Source organism: Cebidichthys violaceus, unplaced genomic scaffold (assembly GCF_023349555.1).
Source record: "Cebidichthys violaceus isolate CVI_PGR_0920_01 unplaced genomic scaffold, fCebVio1.0.p SCAF_62, whole genome shotgun sequence".
NCBI lineage: Eukaryota > Metazoa > Chordata > Actinopteri > Perciformes > Stichaeidae > Cebidichthys > Cebidichthys violaceus.
The window spans coordinates 68,940-90,258 of record NW_027176839.1 but is presented as its reverse complement, the minus strand read 5'-3'; the positions used below and the strand labels follow the sequence as shown (position 1 = coordinate 90,258).

The following is a 21,319-nucleotide window of genomic DNA, read 5'->3' as shown; positions in this document are numbered from 1 at the left end:
TCATAAGCAAAACTAACAAATAATTTATTCTCAGTTTATATATTTTCACTTACAAACTTGAATTTTGATTGCAGTGCGAGAAATTTGCTTTCAAAACATATTTTTTTTGTTTGCGTAATAAAGACACAAATCTACCTTCATAGCATCCCAAGTCTTTTATTTGCATCACTGTTTCCCTCACTTGCGTCTTTTCTTTGCGTCTTAGTCCCTCCCACTAGAGATGCATGGAGAAACGCAAGGAAACCATGCAAGGAGAGAGGAAACGAGGAAATATGTAAAGAGATTTATTTATTTTTTTCAAAGCGAACATTAAAGTGTTTCACAGGCAGACATAAACAGAACAAACACTATCATACAAATACATGATATAAATATATATTTACAAACATAAATCTGAACGAGGTCTGCAAACTACAAGTAGCCTACAGCTCGGATCTAACAGGAAGTAACTGTTTCTTTAACTTCCTGTATATTCTTTGAAGGCGGCTGAAAACTGTCCGACTTGACCGCAGTCTTTTGTCACCGCCCCCTGCTGCTGTCGCCTGCTCTCGTCCACTTTCAAGGTGAGGCGGAGCTCTAATTTCGAACGAGCCTCTTATCTTTTTTTTATTTTATTCAATACAAAAAACAATTCACAAATTGTCAGTAAGAAACGGCAAAATACTGACATTTAAACTAATATGCCCGGGGGGCAACTGCAAACATATAGACAGAAATAAAAACGTCAATGAATGACATAAAGAGAAAAGAGGACACTAAGGCATAAACTCTGATTGTGTAATTACAAACGTATTACAGGCTATGTGCCAATACGGTTCTTGTGGCCTTTTTGTAGGAACAGCATTTCAGAGTTTTTAAATACATTTCAAACTTATTTCAAACCCTCTTCTAACCCCAACCCATGAATATAGAATTTGGCAAAAATAATCAATACATTTATGATATACGCCCTTTCCTCAAATTTTCTGTCATAGCTAAAGAATCATTTTGAGACATTTTCCCATAACTTTTTAGAGTACTGACAATGCCAAAAAAAGGCACAGTTTTAGGTTGAGCTGTGCAAAAGGTATATGTATATCTTTTTAAATTTCTTGAAAACATGTTCTGCAGGGTAAAACTTGTGTTTAATCTTAAAGGAGACCTCTCTAATCTTATTTGTAATACAATATTTGTGGGGCAATGGCCAAACTTTTATCCAAGGAATATTCTTAGCAAAGTTACTCCAATATGTAATGACATAAGGTTTTGAGACAACTTCACACTGAAAAAGAGAGCGAACAGCTCCGTTCTTATTCTTACAGGATGGTGAGAAACAAATTTTACCCCAAGGGGTGTCAACAATATTAACCAAAGAAAGTCCAAAGTATTCACAAAGGAAGCTGGTGAACTGGATATTTTGATAGATGCTTATGGTTTTAGTTCCGTTTTGATTTGAAAGACTACAACCAGATGCAACACCTAACTGAGGGTAAAGCTGGCATTGAATTTAACTGAACTTGAAGTCAAACATAAATGTTTTTTTAAGCATTTTATTTAGACATTTTTCTTTTTTTTTCATGAGCACCAAGGTAAAATTTGCAAAGTTTTTTTAAATGGAAGCTGTGATTAATTCTTGTACCTGATAGTAACAGTAAACGTATGTAAAATAACAGAAGATATATATATTTTTTTATCATTCTTTTCTTTACAAATTATTACGAATTATGTACGGTATTAATCCTAATTTTAGGTGGTAAATAACTTTATTGTAAAGCAAGTATCTGTAAAATTACATTAAAATATTGTATTTTTAATCGTATAAACATGTAATTTTACAATTTTACATTTCTTTTTCAGCCTCATTAAAATCACAAATACATTTCATATAACAATACATCTATTTAGAATAACAGAATAACGTTTTCTATTACTACTACTTTTTCTTCTTTTCAATAATAAAAACTATATTTTTAACTGTATTTTGTAACCAATGCTAAAATATATTATACACTCTTAAAACCCATATTCAACATTTTTGTTCCATAATTATACAAAATATCAATGTCAATTAACAATAAAATCTATGTGAAATTACAGAAACAATGTTTCTTTTACTGTTAATTGTCACTTATCTATTTTAAAACATGCATTAACATGATTAAACATGAATCTAACAATTATATCTATTAAAAAAAGTAAATATTTGTGAAAGGATGATACATTTTCTTTTTATGTGAAAAATAATCTGGAAAATGGTAATTTTTTTTTCTTCACAGTTACAGGTTTGTCATGTTATTTTACATTAGTTTTTACACGAGAGGAAAATTCTGTATTTTTTTTTTACAATATATTGCTGGTGATTGTTTGTTTTAATAATTGATACAATTATTAATCAGAGTTCTAAAATGATAGTTTGGTATACTTTGTTTTCTAGTTCATTAGACTACATAAATTGGTTACAACAATTTCCCTTTCTTAAAAGGGGGTGTCTTGAGGAGATTTAAAGTAAATTAAATCATATTATTCAACATAATTAATAATTATTTGTGACAATTACTAATTACATCTGATAGCCATTTAAATGGCTGTTTGAGCTACTGCACCTACATCATTTTGGTGCCTTGTTATCATTATTATCTATGAACAATTTAATTAATATTAATAATGGTATTGATATTAATATTTGATATTTGCTAATAACCAGACCAGGTCATATACCCGTTACCTGGATTACATTCAGTGGCAATGGGTTTTAGTTTTAACATTCAATGCCAATGATTTTAAAAGTCGGAAATGTTTTACTATATCTGCGCAAGACAACTACGGTATGATTTTGATCAGGATTAATGCAAAAAGGCAAATGTTAATTGCAGGTCTGTGACTGGACGCCGTCTCCTGTTTCCTATGTGGAAATCCACGAATCCAACCCTTACATGTGGCATATTTCTTCCTGTATTAGCAATGTTGGCGTTTGTCAATCTTTGACGTCTCAGTGAATAAATGGGAAATGTGAAATGTGTATTAAAAGAGCAACATTTTTTACTTTGTTTCAACTCTCCCATATATGTACCTTACTCTCACAATTGGTTTGCAAGAATTTGTGTGATTATTCATAATAAACTAAACTTTATCAGCCCTAGTGGGTGGTAAACTCCTGTCAAGAAGAAGAGGTAAAATTATTAGTTATATCTTTCACTACCACAGTATTATGCTAAATGACTGAAAACATATACACTTTGGTTGTTCCAGCACACTTTATTTCTTATTGACAATCTAAGAAACAGGGTAAAATAGCCAATGATAGTGTGACAGCTACCAGAACAAGGTTTATTGATTAAGTTAATGAGTCACACTTTTTCTGGTCTAATCATAATTCTAAATTACAAATCATAGATTTGGGACTATTAGAATGAAAACAATCCTCAGAGCCAGTCTGAGTGAATTGTAGGCTGCATGTGAAGACTTAAGGTCAAATACATCTATACATGCCCAATGACTGTCTCAACCGAGTGTGTAGGTATAATGGAGGGTGCCACCTTTCTTCAGGAAGCAGTCATGCTTGTGTGTTCCCAGTTTGATCTGACGCTGGCAGACTCCCAGCAAGTCATCGAAGACAACGTCACTGTCATGAACCTCAAGCCTCAGCACGTCATTCTCCTGGGCCTTAAAATTGGTGAACTCCTCCTCCCACCAGGGGTTTGGGTCGTTGTTGCGAATAGACGTTTCACCCAGAGAGGCGGATCCACAGAACACTTTGACATAGCCGTCTGTGGTTCCCAGGATGCTGGTGGGAAGTTCGCTGCCCCGCAGGTTAAACAGCTTCAACTGGGCATCAGCCAGAGTCAGACTGCACAGGACCAAAAGCAGGAGGGGACGACTGGAGGCCATGGCGTCACAGGAGGCTGTGGAGAACGAAACGCAGCATTTTAATAGAGGATATGGATTTACACTGCAATGACTCAACCGTTAGGATTAGTCTTATGACACACTCTTAGCTTATGATGCCTGTGACCTCACTATTTTACCCACCGTAGACCTCTTCATGTCTGCTTTTGAAACAGTGGACCATTACATTCCAATTAGCTGTCAAAATGCTACGCTGTTGCACTTATTGTATTCGTATTACTTTTTTTTGCACTTACTGTTTTTGGTTGTTTCTGCACTGTACTTTGGCTCTGAGTTATGCTCTGCTTCATGCTCTTAGATGCTTGTTTGGAAAAGGAGATGTACTTATGACTTCTGGTGACTAGTAGTTCTCTTGAATACCTATGTTGAATGCACTTATTGTAAGTCGCTTTGGATAAAAGTGTCTGCTAAATGACTGTAATGTAATGTAATGTAATGCCGTGTGTAGTGTCGGAGGGGCACCATGCACCATGCTGGCGCTAAAATTTTAATATAAATTACTATAGGGTTAATGCTGAAATGTGTGCATGGAGAAACCCATGACCAGGAGGAAGATACAGACAACCAACTATCTACCAGTTCAGTTTCACAAGATAAGCACACACAACCAGCTGAAGAGAAACCTACTAACACTCTCAAAAATGTCACCGTAAAATAACGATAAATTATTACTACTGTAAATTATTCTAACAGTGTCTTACCATATATTACATTTTTACAGTAATTTTACAGTATATATCAGCATGTTACCGTACATTTACAAAAAGTAATACATTCTGCTACTTTTGCATTTAATTCCCCACAACAACAAAAAAGTAGAAAACACAAGAATTCATATACAATACAACATTGCTGAAGTTTATTACTTGTCCTCAGTCATTTATACAGCTGGCTTTATAAGACAGATAATATTAGGAACATTTATATTCCAAAACTGAAGAGGTACTGCATGTTTAGAAGAAAAATAAATAATTACACACACATTTTACACACGTAAATGTGAACTGCATGAACTACATGACAGTGTTAAGGAGAGAGAGAAGAGAAGGAGAAAGAGAGAGCGAACGGTGAGAGAGGATTTGACTGCCTCACTTCTTCATCGTCTTAGAGACACCTTTTGGCAACTCTAGGTCTCAACTCCCTTTTGTTTCTTCGGGTTTAGTTCTACAGTCGGCTCTATAATAGCACAACAAAAACACAGTTAGGTAATCAATGTAACATCTTCACATTGTTATTGGCGATTAACTTTACTAACGTTATCTTTGCTGGATATGCTGTTAGCTAACTAATGTTACTACAGCTACTTGAGCTCAAGCTAGCTAAGGTTACAGAGCAAAACATTATCTGAGATGTTAACAAATCAATAATCATGAAAACAAAACAATACTGGACACAATCAAGTCAATTTTTGGTGATAAGCGTAACTTTACCTCGGCTCCTCGGTTGATCTCCTGGCTGTACTCAGAAGGATGACTACTGAAGCTGTGCTGTCCGAAGTCACACTCAGGAATAGCTGGTTACTCAAAAATGATTAGTGGGCTATGAGCAAATTTGATTAATAAAAATGTGCTATCATCATAGCAGAAACATTAGTCTATAATCAACAGTACGATGCAGATGGATAGTGACTAACTGAACTTGCAAAGAGAAGCGTATTTCCACCACTTCACAGAAAATACTGGATTATGCTGATAAATTACATGTGCCGCCATGGTTAAATGACAGCATTACATGGTTAAATCACAGCTTTAACTGTACATTTACAGGTGAAGGATGAATATTTAACTGTATGTAACAGTTATTTTGAAATGCTGTAAGATACCCCACAGCAACACAGCACAGAATCCCACATAAATTTATTACAATTCATTACAGTGAGTCAGGGCTACTGATATTACTGTCATTGTATGGTTCAGGATTTCTTTTTTGTGTAACATTTATAATGACAATATATTTCTTTGGTTTAAAGGAGATAGCGCCTCCAAAAATGTGTGGGTGTTTTTTCCCTTTTTTTGGGGGGTGGACCACCCCCAAGCATTTACCTTTAGTTCACCCAAATGGCAGCAGCAGTCTTGAAAATGAAGTTGGCATTAAAAGCACAATCCTGGTATGGTTGAAATTAATTAATTAACTTATTATTTACTTTTTCAGTCAATATGGGCAGTTTCATATTCTACTTAGCTGGTATTCCCTGTGAGGTCCCTGAAGGATCACTGTTAGGCCCCACATTTCTTGCTTTCTCTTGGTCAAACCATTAAGGATTGAATTTATTTGACTGTTATGCACGCTTTCACCAGACACAAGTTTATTAAAAGAGACTTGAGTTTTTTTAAGTTAAAATTCGTACTTTCTACAATATCTGTAGAAAGTCACATCCTATTGTCCAAATAGCCCACTACTACTGTCAGTATACAGCAGCTATATAGCAGTTACTGTAGTCACTCCATAGGTGTTGAAGGGATCCCGGGATTACAGGATGTCACATTGATATAGTAACTGTTCTTGGATTCAGTTGGACACTTCAAAACTCGCTTAAACACCTCAATGGTCCTGTGCTCATTGCAAATAATTCTAATAATGGACTAATACATGTGAAAATAAACCTATAAAAACAAAGAAAAGTAATCAGTAATTCTTCTTAATATTCCAGTAAGAAGAAAGGAAACACTTTAGTTTTGATACAAAGTTTAAACTTTTTTATGAAACGATTTAGTTTATTATAATACCTGGTTTTAGTCATTGCTGTAACAAATTCATCTAGACCAACTACAAAGACACTGCAAAGAGGATTGTGCAACATGGAAATGCCATAAACAGTATCTTCCTAATCTCTTAAAAAAAGCAGCTCAGTCAATCCAGACACCAAATATTACGACTCATTGAGTTTTCAGCAGTCAGGGTTCTCTGACTTCTCTCTGAAGATGATAACACAGAAGTGTTATCATCTTCAAAGGAAAACAGTGTGAAAACTTAGCCTGATAACAGCTGTATTTAAAAAGGAAACTCCCTTTGGTTCAGATCAACGGGGTGACAAGCCATTTGTTTCATCATAAGAAACAAATGGCTTGTGTATTGAAACTAGACTTTTTGCAAGTGTGATTTTTTTTAGTCTTTTTCTTTTTAAATTCAGACCTTCAGACTCTTGGTTGGTTATCAGTGTTGGTCACAGTGGACTGAAGGATGAATCCCTCAAACACAGTTGCATTTAATTTAAAACACGTAATGGAAAATAATCAAGGGCAAAATAAGAAATTTATTATTTAAAAAAAAAGAAACAACTATGGTTGGAACAAGAAACAGAAACCAAAATAAAGACTTTATGAAATGTTGGGTACCACAAGTTTTCTTTAAAATAAGAATCGCCAAGTATTCAAAACTAATGGAAAATTAAGGTTAAAAATAGGGTATACATGTGACATAAAACAAGAATGAATGAATTATATATATATATATATATATATATATATATATATATATATATATATATATTCTGCAAAAGGGAAGACCTAAAAAAAAACTGCGGACGACAGAATTCTTTTCGGCATTTTTTTCCTTTTCTTCACAATTTCTATTTATGAAATTAAAAAGAAAATATTAGCAACACAATGAGCAAATACGCCAGTTTGTGAGACCTGAATAGCCTGATTAGAGGTGATGAAGAGTATAGATATCTCTTCATAAACAGGTAAAAAGAATGGCTTATGGGCATGGATTTGTTTGAAGAAAGTAAAAGGGATAATACAAACACTATACTAAAGCGCAATTACAGTTCAAGTCTTACCTGTAGTCTTGAAATCGTGTCTCTCGCCACGTATGCAGTCCCATACGTTTTTAAAGGCCAGCAAACCTCTTATCAGCTTCATCTTACCCTCCCACAAAAAAAACAGGCAACACTCAGCATTACATAATATGACAGAACAGGGATTTTAGGCTTTTGGTTGGGTTGGATTTTACTTTTCAATCATAAGCTATTCATTTTTTCAACTGAAAAGATTGAAAAGAACCCAGCAAGCATTTTTCTACTGAAAAGACATTTAAAAGCCAACTATAGTCACCAGTGAAGTTCAATATTGTAAAGTTAAAAAAAAAAGTTTTGTTAATTATCGGGTCATCAGGTTTGAAAAATATGAACCGTACATAATTGTTTGATTAATGTATTCATGCTAAGATTTGTTCTATTTAGTTTTTTAACCATAAAACTCTTTATTAATGCCAAGTAAATTACTGAAGTTAGAAAGCATATTCAACTCTGCATGTATATGCAGCCACAGAGAGCAGATCATCGGCCTCATCAGGGACGGTGATGAGTCTGCGTACAGACGGGAGGTTGAACAGCTGGTCCTCTGTGGTCAGAACAATCTTGAGCTGAACAAGCTCAAAACTGTGGAGATGACTGTGGACTTCAGGAGGAGCCCCCCAACACTGCCCCCCCTCACCATACTCAACAGGTCTGCGGTGGAGACCTTCAGGTTTCTGGGATCCACAATCTCCCAGGACCTGAAGTGGGCCCCCAACATCGACACCATCTCAAAAAAGGCCCAGCAGAGGATGTACTTCCTTCCTGCAACCTGCAGAGAAAATCATTGGTGCCAGCCTGCCCTCCATCCAGGACTTGTACATCTCCAGAATCAGGAAACATCACTGTAGACCTCCCCTCTGGTAGGCACTACAGAGCTCTGTACGCCAAAACCACCAGACACAGGAACAGCTTCTTCCCACTGGCCGTCACTCTGATGAACACTTAGTCATACAGTATCAGAAACAAATCCCTGTGCAATAATCTGGTACTTTTACATTATATATATATATATATATATATATATATATATATATATATATATATATATATACACACACACACACACACACACATTTTCAACCTACCTCATGTACATTAAGAATCCTGTGACAACTTTTCCATATTTATTAAAGCATCCTTGCACTCTGTTGTGTTTTATGTTCATATATATATATATATACTTTGTATATACATTTACATGTGTACATAGTTAAATGTTTATGCTTACCTTTGTTCTACTTTGTTGTCCTTGTTTTTGTTTATTTGTTGATTTCTGTGTATATCCTTGTATGTACTGTATATGCATACATTACCAATAAAGCTGATTCTAATATGCTAATTAATTTCCCTTGTATTTGGATACTGTTAAGGCTAATGTAATAATATAAAGTGTAATATATATTGTCATTGTATAGTTCAGGTTTTCTTTTATGTATTTAAAGAAGATTGCACCTCCAAATATTTGTGTGTGTGTGTGTGTGTGTGTTTTTCCCCTTGTTTTGGGGGGTGGAGCATCACAAAGTACAGTATTTACCCTTAGGACACTCACATGGCAGCAGTGGCCCTGAGACCTACTAATACCAGCTCCTTCTTAGCTGGTATTCCCTGTGGGTCACTGAAAGATTGCTATAAGGCCCCATATTACTTGCTTCTCCTTGTTCAAACCATTGCAGGGTTATAACGTATTTGATTGTTACTCCCTCTTTCACCATACAATAAGTGTCATTTAAAGACATTTTGACACTTGAGGCAACCACTTGCCAGAGATTCAATGATCAATTAAAACATACTTTTTACAACCTACACATGGCAACCACTCTATGGTTAAGAAAATATTCTACAGTTAATAGAAAGGCAAGTGTTAATTGCAGGTCTGTGGCAGGGTGAAAACTCTCAGACATGCTACATCTCCTGACCTACACACCATTTTTTTCTACATCACTGCATTAGAATTAGTAATCCACAACTGTGAAAACCAGTCGTACAATACAGCGTTTCAATGCATGTGTGAGACAGAGCTGCTTGCTTGCATGTAAAGTTAGATTAAGGCAACATCACATAGTTAGGTTTGGTAAAACAAAAATCATTGTTTGACTTAAAATAACTACCTACAGTTTGGGTATATGCAACAAAACCACTTAGGTTTAGAAAAATCATCACAAATGTATGGTTTAGGGGACAATGAACAACAATTAATACTAAGTTACCAGCTCTGACCATTACATAATTAGATATATGCATTTAATTTGTGTGTCCACCACAAAAAAGGGTCCTTATTGACTTACCATTGCCATTGATTTCATTCTGAGGAACACAAAAAAATAAACGAACAATTTGTGCCCATGAACACAAAACCAATAGATTGCATTTTGTGATTATTTCATAACCTGCCCAAATACTGGGTTGGTACACCACATATCATGACTCAATGAGTTTTTAGCAAGCAGGGAGAGGTGTTATCATCTTCAAAGGAAAAGAGTGTGAAAACTCAGTGTGGTAACAGCTGGATTTGTATTCCATTCACTTTATCTCGAATCAATCCAAACACATATTCATGGAGTGGACACCTTCAACTTGTGACCTATTTGTGTCAGACCCACTGTCCATTTTAATTCATTAATCTCAAGCAATCTTAATCAAGTTGGCTCGAGCCAAATCTTTTCCATGTATTTTCAATTATTGTTCAAGCTCTCAGTCTTCACTGTTGCAACTGAGGTTGAGAGAGAAAGTGTCTTTGGTTCACTTCAATGGGGTGACATACCATTTGTTTCATCATAAGAAACAAATGTCATGTGTGTGTTTTTTTGTTTTATTTATTAATTCAAACCATGAGACTCGCTTGTCAGTGTTGGTCACAGCGGACAAAAGAATGAAACCCTCAAACACAGAAGCATAATCCCAAATGAAGGGCACAGTGGGACGTGTTAAGTTAAGAAGTAAAGAAATCATTTGAAAAAACAGGATGTGGCTTTAACAAGAAACAGAAATAATTTGTTTATGAAATGTTGGCTACCTCACATTTTCACTAAAGTAAGAATCAAGACAAAACTAAACATTAAATACAAAAAATTAAACAGATGACAAAAACAACCACAAATCAAGGTTATAATGTGATATCAAATAATATGACTGAATAAAAAAAATAATATACAGGAAGAGGGGAGACCTGAAGAGATCATGTTATCAAAGTACATCTTTTTTTAAATGATAGTAGGTTGAGCAAAAATATGGGGCATTTCTTTATACCGTGTTAGGCTGTTTTCACATTTGTCATTCAGAGCTCTATAGATGCCAGTACCTGTTCTTTTGGGTTTCATAATTCCAGTTCACCTACAACAGGCCAGCCTATTAAAAATACCATCAGGCTGAAAAGTGTACATTGCAAAGCCGTTAAGCTGCAACCACTCTCAATAATTCCTATATTTGCATGCGAGCCTGTGAGTGATTGCTAAACTGGGAAAACCTAGTTTGAATAGATAGATAGATAGATAGTAACTTTATTGAGTTATGAGTGAACTCAACACAGATGACTTCCGTAGCTTGCAAGACTGTTTATTCTAATAATATAACAATACAACAAACAATAGTGTGTGCATGGCTACGCATTCCAAAACTGTGTTCATCCCGATCTCCAATCACTCAAATCACTTCCACCTGTCCTGGTGAGCTCGCCTATATGCCTTCCTGCACCAATACACCACCAAGTGTTACAATAGAATATTACAACAAATAACTCATACATATAAAATGGCGGCAACGCACCGGATCTTAATTGTTAAATGGCTAGAGACATAACAATCCACTAAACATAAAGCCATTACAGCTATAAAGATAATATAAAGATAATTTATGATAGCCATATTATAGTCCATTTAGGATATCATATTCATGCATACTGCTTGGTGTCAAAGGTGATTAATACTTAATCCAACGCTGGGACCAAGTTTTTTGCAGCGGGTCCAAACAAACAAGTTACTGTGCTGCTTGTGATCTGCCTTTCCAATTCTCTAGTCTTTGTCTGTCTGTCTGCCTAGCAGCCAAGAACTGCGAGAGCCCTAGAGTCAGATATCAAGACTATGTCTGCACGAACAATATTTCTTTTCTCCTTATTTCGCCTGTGCCACGCATGTATAGCAAAAGCCCATATTCTTGTATCCATTATTCCCAGAACAAGTCAAAGAAGTACTGTTTTTGTTTCCAACATCTCTTTGAATAATAGTCTGTGCTGTCAAAAAGTCTTGGTAGCAACACTGGTTTGTCTTTCATTGTCAACAGAGAATTGGGAGTTAGAGCTTTCAAATCATTGGTATTATCAGACACCTTTGTAATGGGACGGTCATTAGGAATAGCCTCCACTTCACACAAAACTGGGCAAAAGCCTTTATCGTCCAACGTCTGCTGCTGCAGAACTGAGCTAAATATCTTTCTGATCATCTTAATGAACCATTCCCATGTCCCTCGGTAGTGGAACCAATTCAATTTGTTCTATTGTCTGATCCCATGTGTGAAACTATGTCTACATAAAGCATAGATACAAGAGCCTGTGTTCATAGAGTAAGCACCTTCCAAATGAACAGCCCTGCTTGCCATCCATGTGAAACGAACACCATAGCATTTCACTAAACTGGGCCCTCTTTTCACCTGAACAGGTCCAAAATAATCCACTCAAACGTTAGTAAATGGAGGATGGTCAGGATAAGTTCTGTATGTACTACCATACAGCAGAGATGTGGACTTGAGTCACTTGACTTGGACTCTTGGAATTTGATGACTTCAGACTTGTCACCACCATGGCCGTGCCCCTATCTATCTCTTGTGTTTCCTCTTTGCCATTCCTCTTGTCTTCCATGTCCCTACATGTGTGTGTCTCTGCCTGTGTTTATTTCAAGTTTTTTCAAATTGTTTCTTCGTGTCCTAGAATCTGTATGCCTACTCGCCTGCTGCTTTCCCACTTACAGCCTGCCATCTCCGTTACCCTGCCTTGCTTGGCAGTCAGCTCCTTCAACCACTGCCTTTTTGGATTTGTGACTTCATTTGGATTTGAGCTTTTCGACTTGAAAATAATTGATACTTCCAAGCCCAAAGATGATAAAGTAGCCAATGTTATTTAATAAGTTTGCCACAAATCAATTTATTTGTCTTCATTTCCTAAATGCTGTGAGGAACCAATGAGCACATATAGTAGGTCATAATGTGTCTTAACCAGTAAGAACATGGACTGTAGAATCTACAGTAGATTATTCAGTAAATAAAGATACTTGCATAACAAACAAAATATGGTTAGAAGCTGCAATGGATGAACTACACTGAGCACCTACTATCTGCTATAATTAAATGTTCAGGCACGGGTGACTTAAGGCTGTAGATGCAATATAGCTCTAGCTGCTTGAGGCATTTGACTGTCATCATTCTGATATCCAGACTTGTGGCATTGATGCCTGTAACTTTCAATATAGTCACTCCCATGTTAAGATATTGAAATTTTGAGGAAAATTGTAAACATTTCAAATATTGGTTGATGTATTATGGGTCCTAATATAACATTACCTGGTCCTCATGAAATATTTGTTTGTGCTCATTGGTATAAATAATGATTTTACCAGATTTGGAATACATTTCAAGCATTGTTCTGATTTGTGATCATGATGCAGAGCTGATAAGACAGAGACTGACCAACAATATTCAGCTGGTCTGTAAAATGCCCGACAAAATATAGGACTATGTTAAGGATAACCCGTTGTTTAAATACATACAGTATATGTGTTTTTTGTTAAATCCCTACACCTACAAATAACTAAAAGTAAATCACTAAAAGCCCAGAATTTACATTCTTCTGGTTTTATTTTTCATACTTCACTTCATTGCTCAATGCTCTCATATACTTCAAATCTGTACTGGATACCATTCTCCTCCTGGAGCTCTTGTGGTACTCCTGGAAACCTGTGGGAAAAAAACAGCATTTCTGTATGTTTTATCTTGTATACATTACATTACATTACAGTCATTTAGCAGACGCTTTTATCCAAAGCGACTTACAATAAGTGCATTCAACATTGGTAATCAAAAGAACTACTAGTCACCAGAAGTCATAAGTACATTTCCTTTTCCAAACAAGCATGTAAGAGCATGAAGCAGAGCATAACTCAGAGCCAAAGTACAGTGCAGAAACAAGAAAAACAGTTAGTGCTATAAGTAATACGAATACAATAAGTGCAACAAGCTAGTATGAATATAATAAGAGCTAAGTGGAAGGCTCAGGGTAGCACTTCCTGAAGAGGTGGGTTTTCAGCCTGCGCCGAAAGACGGGCAGCGACTCTGCTGTCCTGACGTCAGTGGGAAGTTCATTCCACCACTGTGGGGCCAGGACAGAAAACAGCCGTGACCGGGTCGATCGGCCGCCAGGACCTCTGAGCGACGGGGCAACCAATCGCCCCGAGGCAGCAGAGCGAAGTGGTCGGGCGGGGGTGTAGGGCTTGACCATGGCCTGGAGATAGGAAGGAGCTGTTCCTTTCACTGCCCTGTAGGCTAGCACCAGAGTCTTAAACTGGATGCGAGCTCTTACAGGGAGCCAGTGTAGAGAACGGAGAAACCTTAACACATAGTGTTAAAGGTTTAATGTGCATCATTTCATATTAAAACGTTTTTAATTTTAGCAGCCAACAGCTGTCAGTGACCCTCACTGAGACACACCTCAAGGGATGTTACTGAACAAATAAAACATTTGCTTTTACTACCATGATTTGGAATTACTGTTAATTTTTAATTTTTTAGAATGTATAGCGATTCAACTTCAAGGGACAATTCAACTTTATTAAAAGTTGGGTATTCATTTCCCCAAGTTATTCAAACTTATTGAGATGAAAAAAACAAAGGCGAACAAAAGAGATGATGACCCAGACTGTCATTCTGTGTTTGTTGTAAACATGCATTGCAGTTTACAGACCAACGTCCTGCTTTAACTTTGACCTAAAAACAATTTTTCTTGTACAATGAGGGATTATTTGCAATATTTCAGGTGTGCTCACTTTCAGATTGATCTCCAAATAAAGTGGTTAAAATGATCTGGATAAACTGTCTGTTCGTCTAACTGCTCGAGTTTCTTGACCCATCGGATGTCAACTTGCTCCAAGATCTCAGCAATTACCTTAGTAAGTACAAGATTATCATAACTGAAAAAAATGACTCATAATACTCAAATTGTACAACGCCTGAATTATACATTAAAATGTGCTGAACATGTGTGCTGATCTTACTCTGGCAGTAGACGATATTTGTCTGGAAGGATTTCAGGGATAAATGTGTCACACTCAAACTGCTTCAGGATTTGCGTGACAAACAGTCTCCTGGTCCCCAGGCTCTCCATCAACTCCTGGGTAGCCCAAAGCAACCAAAACATAATTACAGAAAGAAGAGAACTGTCTGTAGGCAGTGTGTGTAAATTCAGCTTATCCTGGAGGAGGTTCACCATGACTTAATGGCTGCAACCAGTTGGACAGTAAAATGGAACACTGGATAATTATTTAGATGTTATTTTCCATTGTTCATTAGTAATCAGATACCTAAGCCTAGTTGTTATTTGAAAATGATCTGTTTCTGTGGCAGTTTTCCACCAAGACTACAAAACTATGACAAAAGTTTAAGACAATTAAACAATTAAAGAATGTGTAAGACAGTAAAATTCCCCAACATTGTAATTTTTTTTTTACAGATTTTAAAACATCCCAACCCTTGTGAGCAGTGGATGGTCCATGAAGTACCTTGTAGAGAGAGCTTCCCCCTATAACCCAGACCTGGTCAACCTGTTCTGCCAGCTCCATGTTGACCAGCCTGAGAGCCGAGTTAAAGTCTGGTGCCAGGTGATGTGCTCCTGCAGGGGGCGTTCTGGAGGAGATATGTTAAGTCACTGCAGTGAACAATATTCGAGACAAAGTAACATTTGCGTCAAGGCTGCTGAGCAATGTAGTTCGCCCAAATTACTTAAAAACATATTTTCTTCCTCACCCCTACCATCCATGCAGATCATTCTGGCTTTTTTTCTCCATGTTTTGTAAAATCTGTCCCACATATTACTGCCTCCACATCAGTAAAATTAAGTTGAAAGGAATTTAGCCATTCGTCTCTCTTGATGCAAACCTAATTAATGGTAATGATTTTTGTCCTCCATTTTGACTTCTACAAGCTGCATTTATCAGAGGTCCTGTCTACTAACAATATATAAATATACTATACTAAAAATTAATTGCAGGTGAAAACTGTACTAATACCACCAGATTCATCTCTAAACTCAGTACTAAAAGCTAAAAAAAGTTAACATTAGAATTTGAACAAATGGAGCAACAATTTAGTAAGACCGAAAAGCCCTTTAAGCTAGATATAGTGCATCTACAGTAGAACATCAGATTTCATATGTACACATATGTAAAGCAACATTGACTAAAGGTGCGTGCACACCAAACGTGGCGCGAATTATTAATCGTGTCATTCGCGGCGTGTTCACTCGCCGGGGACCATTTGTGGTCATTCGAGTGAATCGCCCTATTTGCGCCAAACCTGCCAGAGAGGGGGCGTGGCTTATCACCCTGGAAGCCGTTCGACTGTCCGCCATTTATTTCCGCCATCAACCATGGAAAAAAATAACCTCTATTTCTGCTTAGTACTTGTTGTGGAAGTCCCAGATATCCCGGGAAACTAAACGCTGTCTTTTCTGGGTACATAACATCATCCGGAGGTGCTGCGTGGATTTTATCGAGCTGTATTCACTGTGTCTAGCAAGCCACACATCAGCTGGTTTACTACAGCTGTACGAACAGATTGTGTTCGTACAGCTGTGATTTAACTGTAATAAATGGACAAAAAGGGATGCCAAAATAACTACATAATGATGCCGATTTGTAAAAAGTTTGAATTCATGTTTTGTTTCTCTTCGCAAGACAACAAGCAAATAACTTTTAAAATGGTTGTTTTCTCAATGGACCTCGGATCGATCGGTGCTATTCCAAGCTAACATTGTAGCAGCTCCATCAACACTCAAAATAACGTCATCTCAGCGTAAATACAGCAGCGTCTTTTTCATTGTTTGTACCATATGGTTTATACATTTATACACATAGTTTGGTCCGGTCTTTATTGATATGAGGAGAAACATCTCAACACTGATTTTTTTCGCCGGAGTTGAAAAATTTCAACTCACGCGTTTGTGGTGTTTGGCGATTGACGCGCCAAATTCGCGTCACTCCAGTCTCATCGCATCTTTGCATAAACTTTGTATGTAATCTACTCGTGTGAATAATTCGCGCCACGTTTGATGTGAGCGCACCATGACACATACTTGAGCTCCCTGCTGAGGACGATGTTGATCCTGTTGTTCAGAGGTCTGTTCTTCTCCGGGATGGAAAACCACGTTTTTCTACCCATGATCACCACATTCTGCTTGTCTGCAGGACAGAAAGTTTTGAATTGAATAATTTTTAGTTAACTCGCTAGTGCTGGTGAAGCCGCAGATCCGTCTCAGTTCTCTTAGTTAGTGATGGATTTTAAAAACAATTCTATTGAATCTACTAATATTGGTTTGAAAAACACAATATATTTCTCTAATACTACAGAGCCTTCCGAATAGGGTTTGACACGAATATTTGATTATTGGGTTTTTCGTTCATTGGGTAGGTATTTGGTTTTTAATTTTGATATTAATTTTCTTTTCTTCTTTTTAAACTCCTTGGGATTACAAAAGTTCATAAAATACAGCAAACCTTTTGAAACATAGTTCTAATTCAATAACAACTAAAAATTCAAACAATAACAGCACACTAGAATGACAGAATCCTTAAAAACGAATGCCTTTAATCTAACCTAAAGACATGTCACAGCACTGTGCCGTCTATCTCAGGCGAGAATGGAGAAATGAGTCCTTCCGAGACTTGAATTTAATGAGTCAAGCCAGAGCCCTTGTCGCCATTGTGCTGCTTTAATGACACAAGTGTTCCATACTAACTGAAAGGTTAAAGTGCTCCTCCGGTAATGGCGGTCTTACAGGTTGAGCCCCCACCCCCACCCCCTCCTGGCCAAAGCTCAGAATATTCACTATTGATTACTACTGAAGCTGTGGAGCCAAAACAAAAGCTCTTTGGGACAGCCCTACTTGATACTTAAAAATCTACACGAGGGACCATTTTTATGTTGAAAAATGCCATAAAAAAGTGCAATTTTCAACACTTTCCAAAGACTTGGTGAAGTGAAGTTCACATATGACAAGCAGTTTGTAAATGCAGGTTCAGCATATAAATGTAACAGCCATGTTTTTAATGAAAATTTCAAATTCTTTTAATTAAATACATATATTTCTTACATGTATATTACATGTATTTATGACAAATATTTGTGTGTGCATCAGAAATATATTTGTGTTTTTTATTTTTTTATGGATATGTTTACATTACTTTTACTATGTTTGAATAATATTTTTGTGGAGAGAGTAATTGACATATAAATTACAAAATATATTTATGAATCCTTTTAATTTTTTACAGCAATGGCAGAAGAGACGGTATATTATCAGCACTTCTGAACAAAATTGACATGTGTATTAAAACATGTCACTAGATTAACCCCTACTAAATTAGTTGATTTAGGGAGCATTTACAGATAACAGATGGATTCTGGTTAGCAACACTAAATGTAACCACAAACAGCTGTTCTCTCAATGCTATTTCATCCAATGTTGTGGAATTATAGAAAAAAGCTTCTTAAAGGGATATTTGTTTTACTGGGTGGGGGAAGTTCAATCTTAGATCATTACATCAGGGCATGTGATTAGTGGTGGATGGAGGTGGGGAAATGATGGTATGAGATACTTGTACTTGTGTTTCATGTGTTCCCTCTTTATGACTTTAATGTTTCTCTCCTGTTTTACAATGCATGTATTTAAATGTATTTTTTGTTTTCTCTCAGGTAATGTTAGTCTTACCTCGTCTTTGGTGTATAGCTGTAATGTCGGTTTGCTATGTGTTGTTTTAAGCCGATTGCAGCTGTGTGCAGCACTATTGCCCAAGCAAAATATCCTTAACTTACAGAGCTAGTATAATAAAGTTAATGTTACACAACAATAGGAAAGGGTGCTGTTTTTGTCATACGTTGCTATTGGTATGGATTTAGAATGCATATCGAGACTTCTTTACAGTAAACAAAAAACGTAATATATGGGATTGTCAATGGAACTTGAAGACTCCTGCAATGTGACAGCACCCTCACCTTGAGTCTCAACTCCCTGGGTTTTGCAAGCCTTTCCTTGTCCTTATTTGAATAAACCAAACATTAAGATTCCTATTGGTTTGGTCTTCATTTGTGAATACGTGCAAATGTCGTGTTATAGCTGTAATTAATGGTGTAACGGATCATAGATCGATCTGTTTTTTTTGTTATTTCTTACAGTTTAATCATCATAGTGTGTGATAAAGTTGTACTGCTCCTGTTCCTTTTCAAGTAACAAGTCCCCAAATATCCACGCAGAGTGTTAAAAGCATTTAACGGTGAAAGTCATGGCGAGCGGAGGAACTTGAGAAGCCACCGGCGTCATTGAAGTCGCAAGTTTGGGAGCATTTTGTCTTCACTGTAACTTATAATGACGGGATAAGGGTGGTGGACAAAAGCGTTATGGTATGTAGGCGTTGTTTAAAGAGAAAGACACACGACAACGGCAATACATCAGGCATGTCCACACATATGAAGAGACACCATCCCGGTCTGTCAGCGACGGGGGACACTCCGTTGTGGAAAACAAAGGATTTCAAAATCTGGTTAAAGTGCTTGAGCCACGCTACGAAATCCCCTCACGCACCCAACTCAGTGTAAAGATCGTTCCTCTATGAAGAGGAAAAGACTGACCGCTCATCACGGCGGAGTGGAAATTCAAAGTCCGGTGCTGCAGACACTGTGAGAGTCACACAGACACATCTGGCGCTACCCTTTACCCAGATAATGTAGATATTCGCATCTTTTTGAAAATAAATATCTTAAATATTGTGGTTTTCATTGAAGACTATAGCCTAAGTGGTCTTGAAGTTCTTTAATTAATAAATGGAAAGCAAAGTTATATTTGTCTCATCTCCCTTTTCTTTGCTGATCTGAACCGTGACTCAAAAACCGTGATCCGAACCGAACCGTGAGTTTTGTGATCCGTTGCACCCCTAGCTGTAATCTTAATCGATAGTAGGATTGCTCCTGCTGAACTTGAGCTGACCATCCCCATGCAGCACAGCAAACCATCGGGGAGACTATATGCAAGGCAACACAGAGGAAAGGGTACAGACAAACTGACAACTGACATGCTATTCATGTTTCTGAGTTTATTAGAAATATATTTAATCTATTAATTGAGGCAAATAAGTGCATAGTAAAAATACATATATACAATATTTACAGCATTTTTTTTAATATACCTTTTGCATGCAAAAAGTGACAATAAAGTTATTACGCATTTGAATATATCATGTATATGTTAATAAGCGCAGGGGTGCATGACACTTGTAAACAGAAAGATTAATTTAATTCCACTTATTTGCAATGGATTTCTTAAGACAACACACTTCACATCATCGTGCTGCTGCTGGTAGTCCACTGACCCATTGTGCTGTAAGTGGACAATCATTGACTAACTTGTTGATCTCCTTCTGTCCTTTCAGCTGTGTGCTTACACATAAATAGACACTACACTTGGAGAACAAAGCTGGACCAATAAAGGTAAAGAAGAGACCACTATTACGTACCCACGTGGAAAAAAATAGGTGATTTATAAATTCTATATAAATAGATAGCCTATAAAAAGCAACAATGAGCAACAACATGAATCGAAAGTCCAAGTCAAGTGTTTTGTTTGTTGTAAACTATTCAACCAGTGCAAATGAATGGTTACTGAATGGAAGATTATGTACAGTATTTGAATGTATATCCAGATACAGCAAGTAGGAATATCAGCAGTGACAGATAATAGTAGGTAGGTGTCTATACCTGTTCAAAACACTCACATCAATACATTCTTTACAGAATGCTCTATAGCGAAGCCAGTTACAGGGCAACGCACAAACTCATAGATTCGGAGTTACATCAAGTAGCTGCTACTATCACGTAAACAAACCCCAGAATTGAAGTTACCTTTCACAGATGGCGTCGCTGTCATCCTTCGGAAATGTTTGAATTCGTTACTATAAGAGAAGAACATATAATTCAATTATTTACTAAGTTAATACATGTGAAGGTCGTTGTTGTTGAGCGTCAGCGCGGGCGTCAATTTCTCGTGCTCTTCATTGTTTAAACACCGAACGCTGACGCCTGATCGAGCTCATTTCGAGGTGTTAATATTCCTGCATTAACAGAAACCCCCATCCATCAACATGACTTACTTGAGTCTGATAGGATGCCAGGGTAGGTTTCCATTACTCCCGATACCCAGGTCAGGACACACCGCCACGATGCCGTTAAGGATGCGGGACATGGTAAAGAGACAACTACGCTATGTATCGGTAGCCGTGGATTATCACCGGCAACCGTAACTTCCTGGCGGCAATCGACTGTGCAGTTTTTTTCTTCTTCTTCTTCTTCTTTTGCTTCGGCGGTTGGCTAACAGCTTTAGAGTGCATTACC

The 21,319-nt window shown here is 36.9% G+C and overlaps 2 protein-coding genes across 2 annotated transcripts; both read right to left on the bottom strand.

The window, feature by feature from the left end:
- Positions 1 to 3,214: 3,214 nt before the first annotated feature.
- Positions 3,215 to 7,745, bottom strand: LOC137890145 (perforin-1-like). The gene is made up of 2 exons (XM_068734268.1): positions 7,667 to 7,745; positions 3,215 to 3,881 (listed from the first exon to the last, which is right to left on the bottom strand). The coding sequence occupies exon 2, from the start codon at positions 3,865 to 3,867 to the stop codon at positions 3,481 to 3,483; it is 387 nt and encodes a 128-aa protein (XP_068590369.1). The 5' UTR covers positions 3,868 to 3,881; positions 7,667 to 7,745; the 3' UTR covers positions 3,215 to 3,480.
- A 5,761-nt stretch (positions 7,746 to 13,506) lies between these two features.
- Positions 13,507 to 21,280, bottom strand: dhfr (dihydrofolate reductase). The gene is made up of 6 exons (XM_068734294.1): positions 21,079 to 21,280; positions 20,831 to 20,880; positions 17,013 to 17,118; positions 15,442 to 15,565; positions 14,938 to 15,053; positions 13,507 to 13,624 (listed from the first exon to the last, which is right to left on the bottom strand). Exons 1-6 carry the CDS (start codon positions 21,168 to 21,170, stop codon positions 13,543 to 13,545), a joined length of 570 nt encoding a protein of 189 aa, XP_068590395.1. The 5' UTR covers positions 21,171 to 21,280; the 3' UTR covers positions 13,507 to 13,542.
- Positions 21,281 to 21,319: the final 39 nt, after the last annotated feature.

Bases quoted from the DNA above. Each gene is read 5' to 3' on its own strand.
- LOC137890145 (XM_068734268.1), bottom strand. From the start codon at position 3,867: ATGGCCTCCAGTCGTCCCCTCCTGCTTTTGGTCCTGTGCAGTCTGACT.
- dhfr (XM_068734294.1), bottom strand. From the start codon at position 21,170: ATGTCCCGCATCCTTAACGGCATCGTGGCGGTGTGTCCTGACCTGGGT. The intron at 20,881-21,078 runs GTAAGTCATGTT...CTTCTCTTATAG, and splicing joins TGGCATCCTATCAGACTCAA to TAACGAATTCAAACATTTCC. The intron at 15,566-17,012 runs GTATGTGTCATG...TATCTCCTCCAG, and splicing joins GTCCTCAGCAGGGAGCTCAA to AACGCCCCCTGCAGGAGCAC.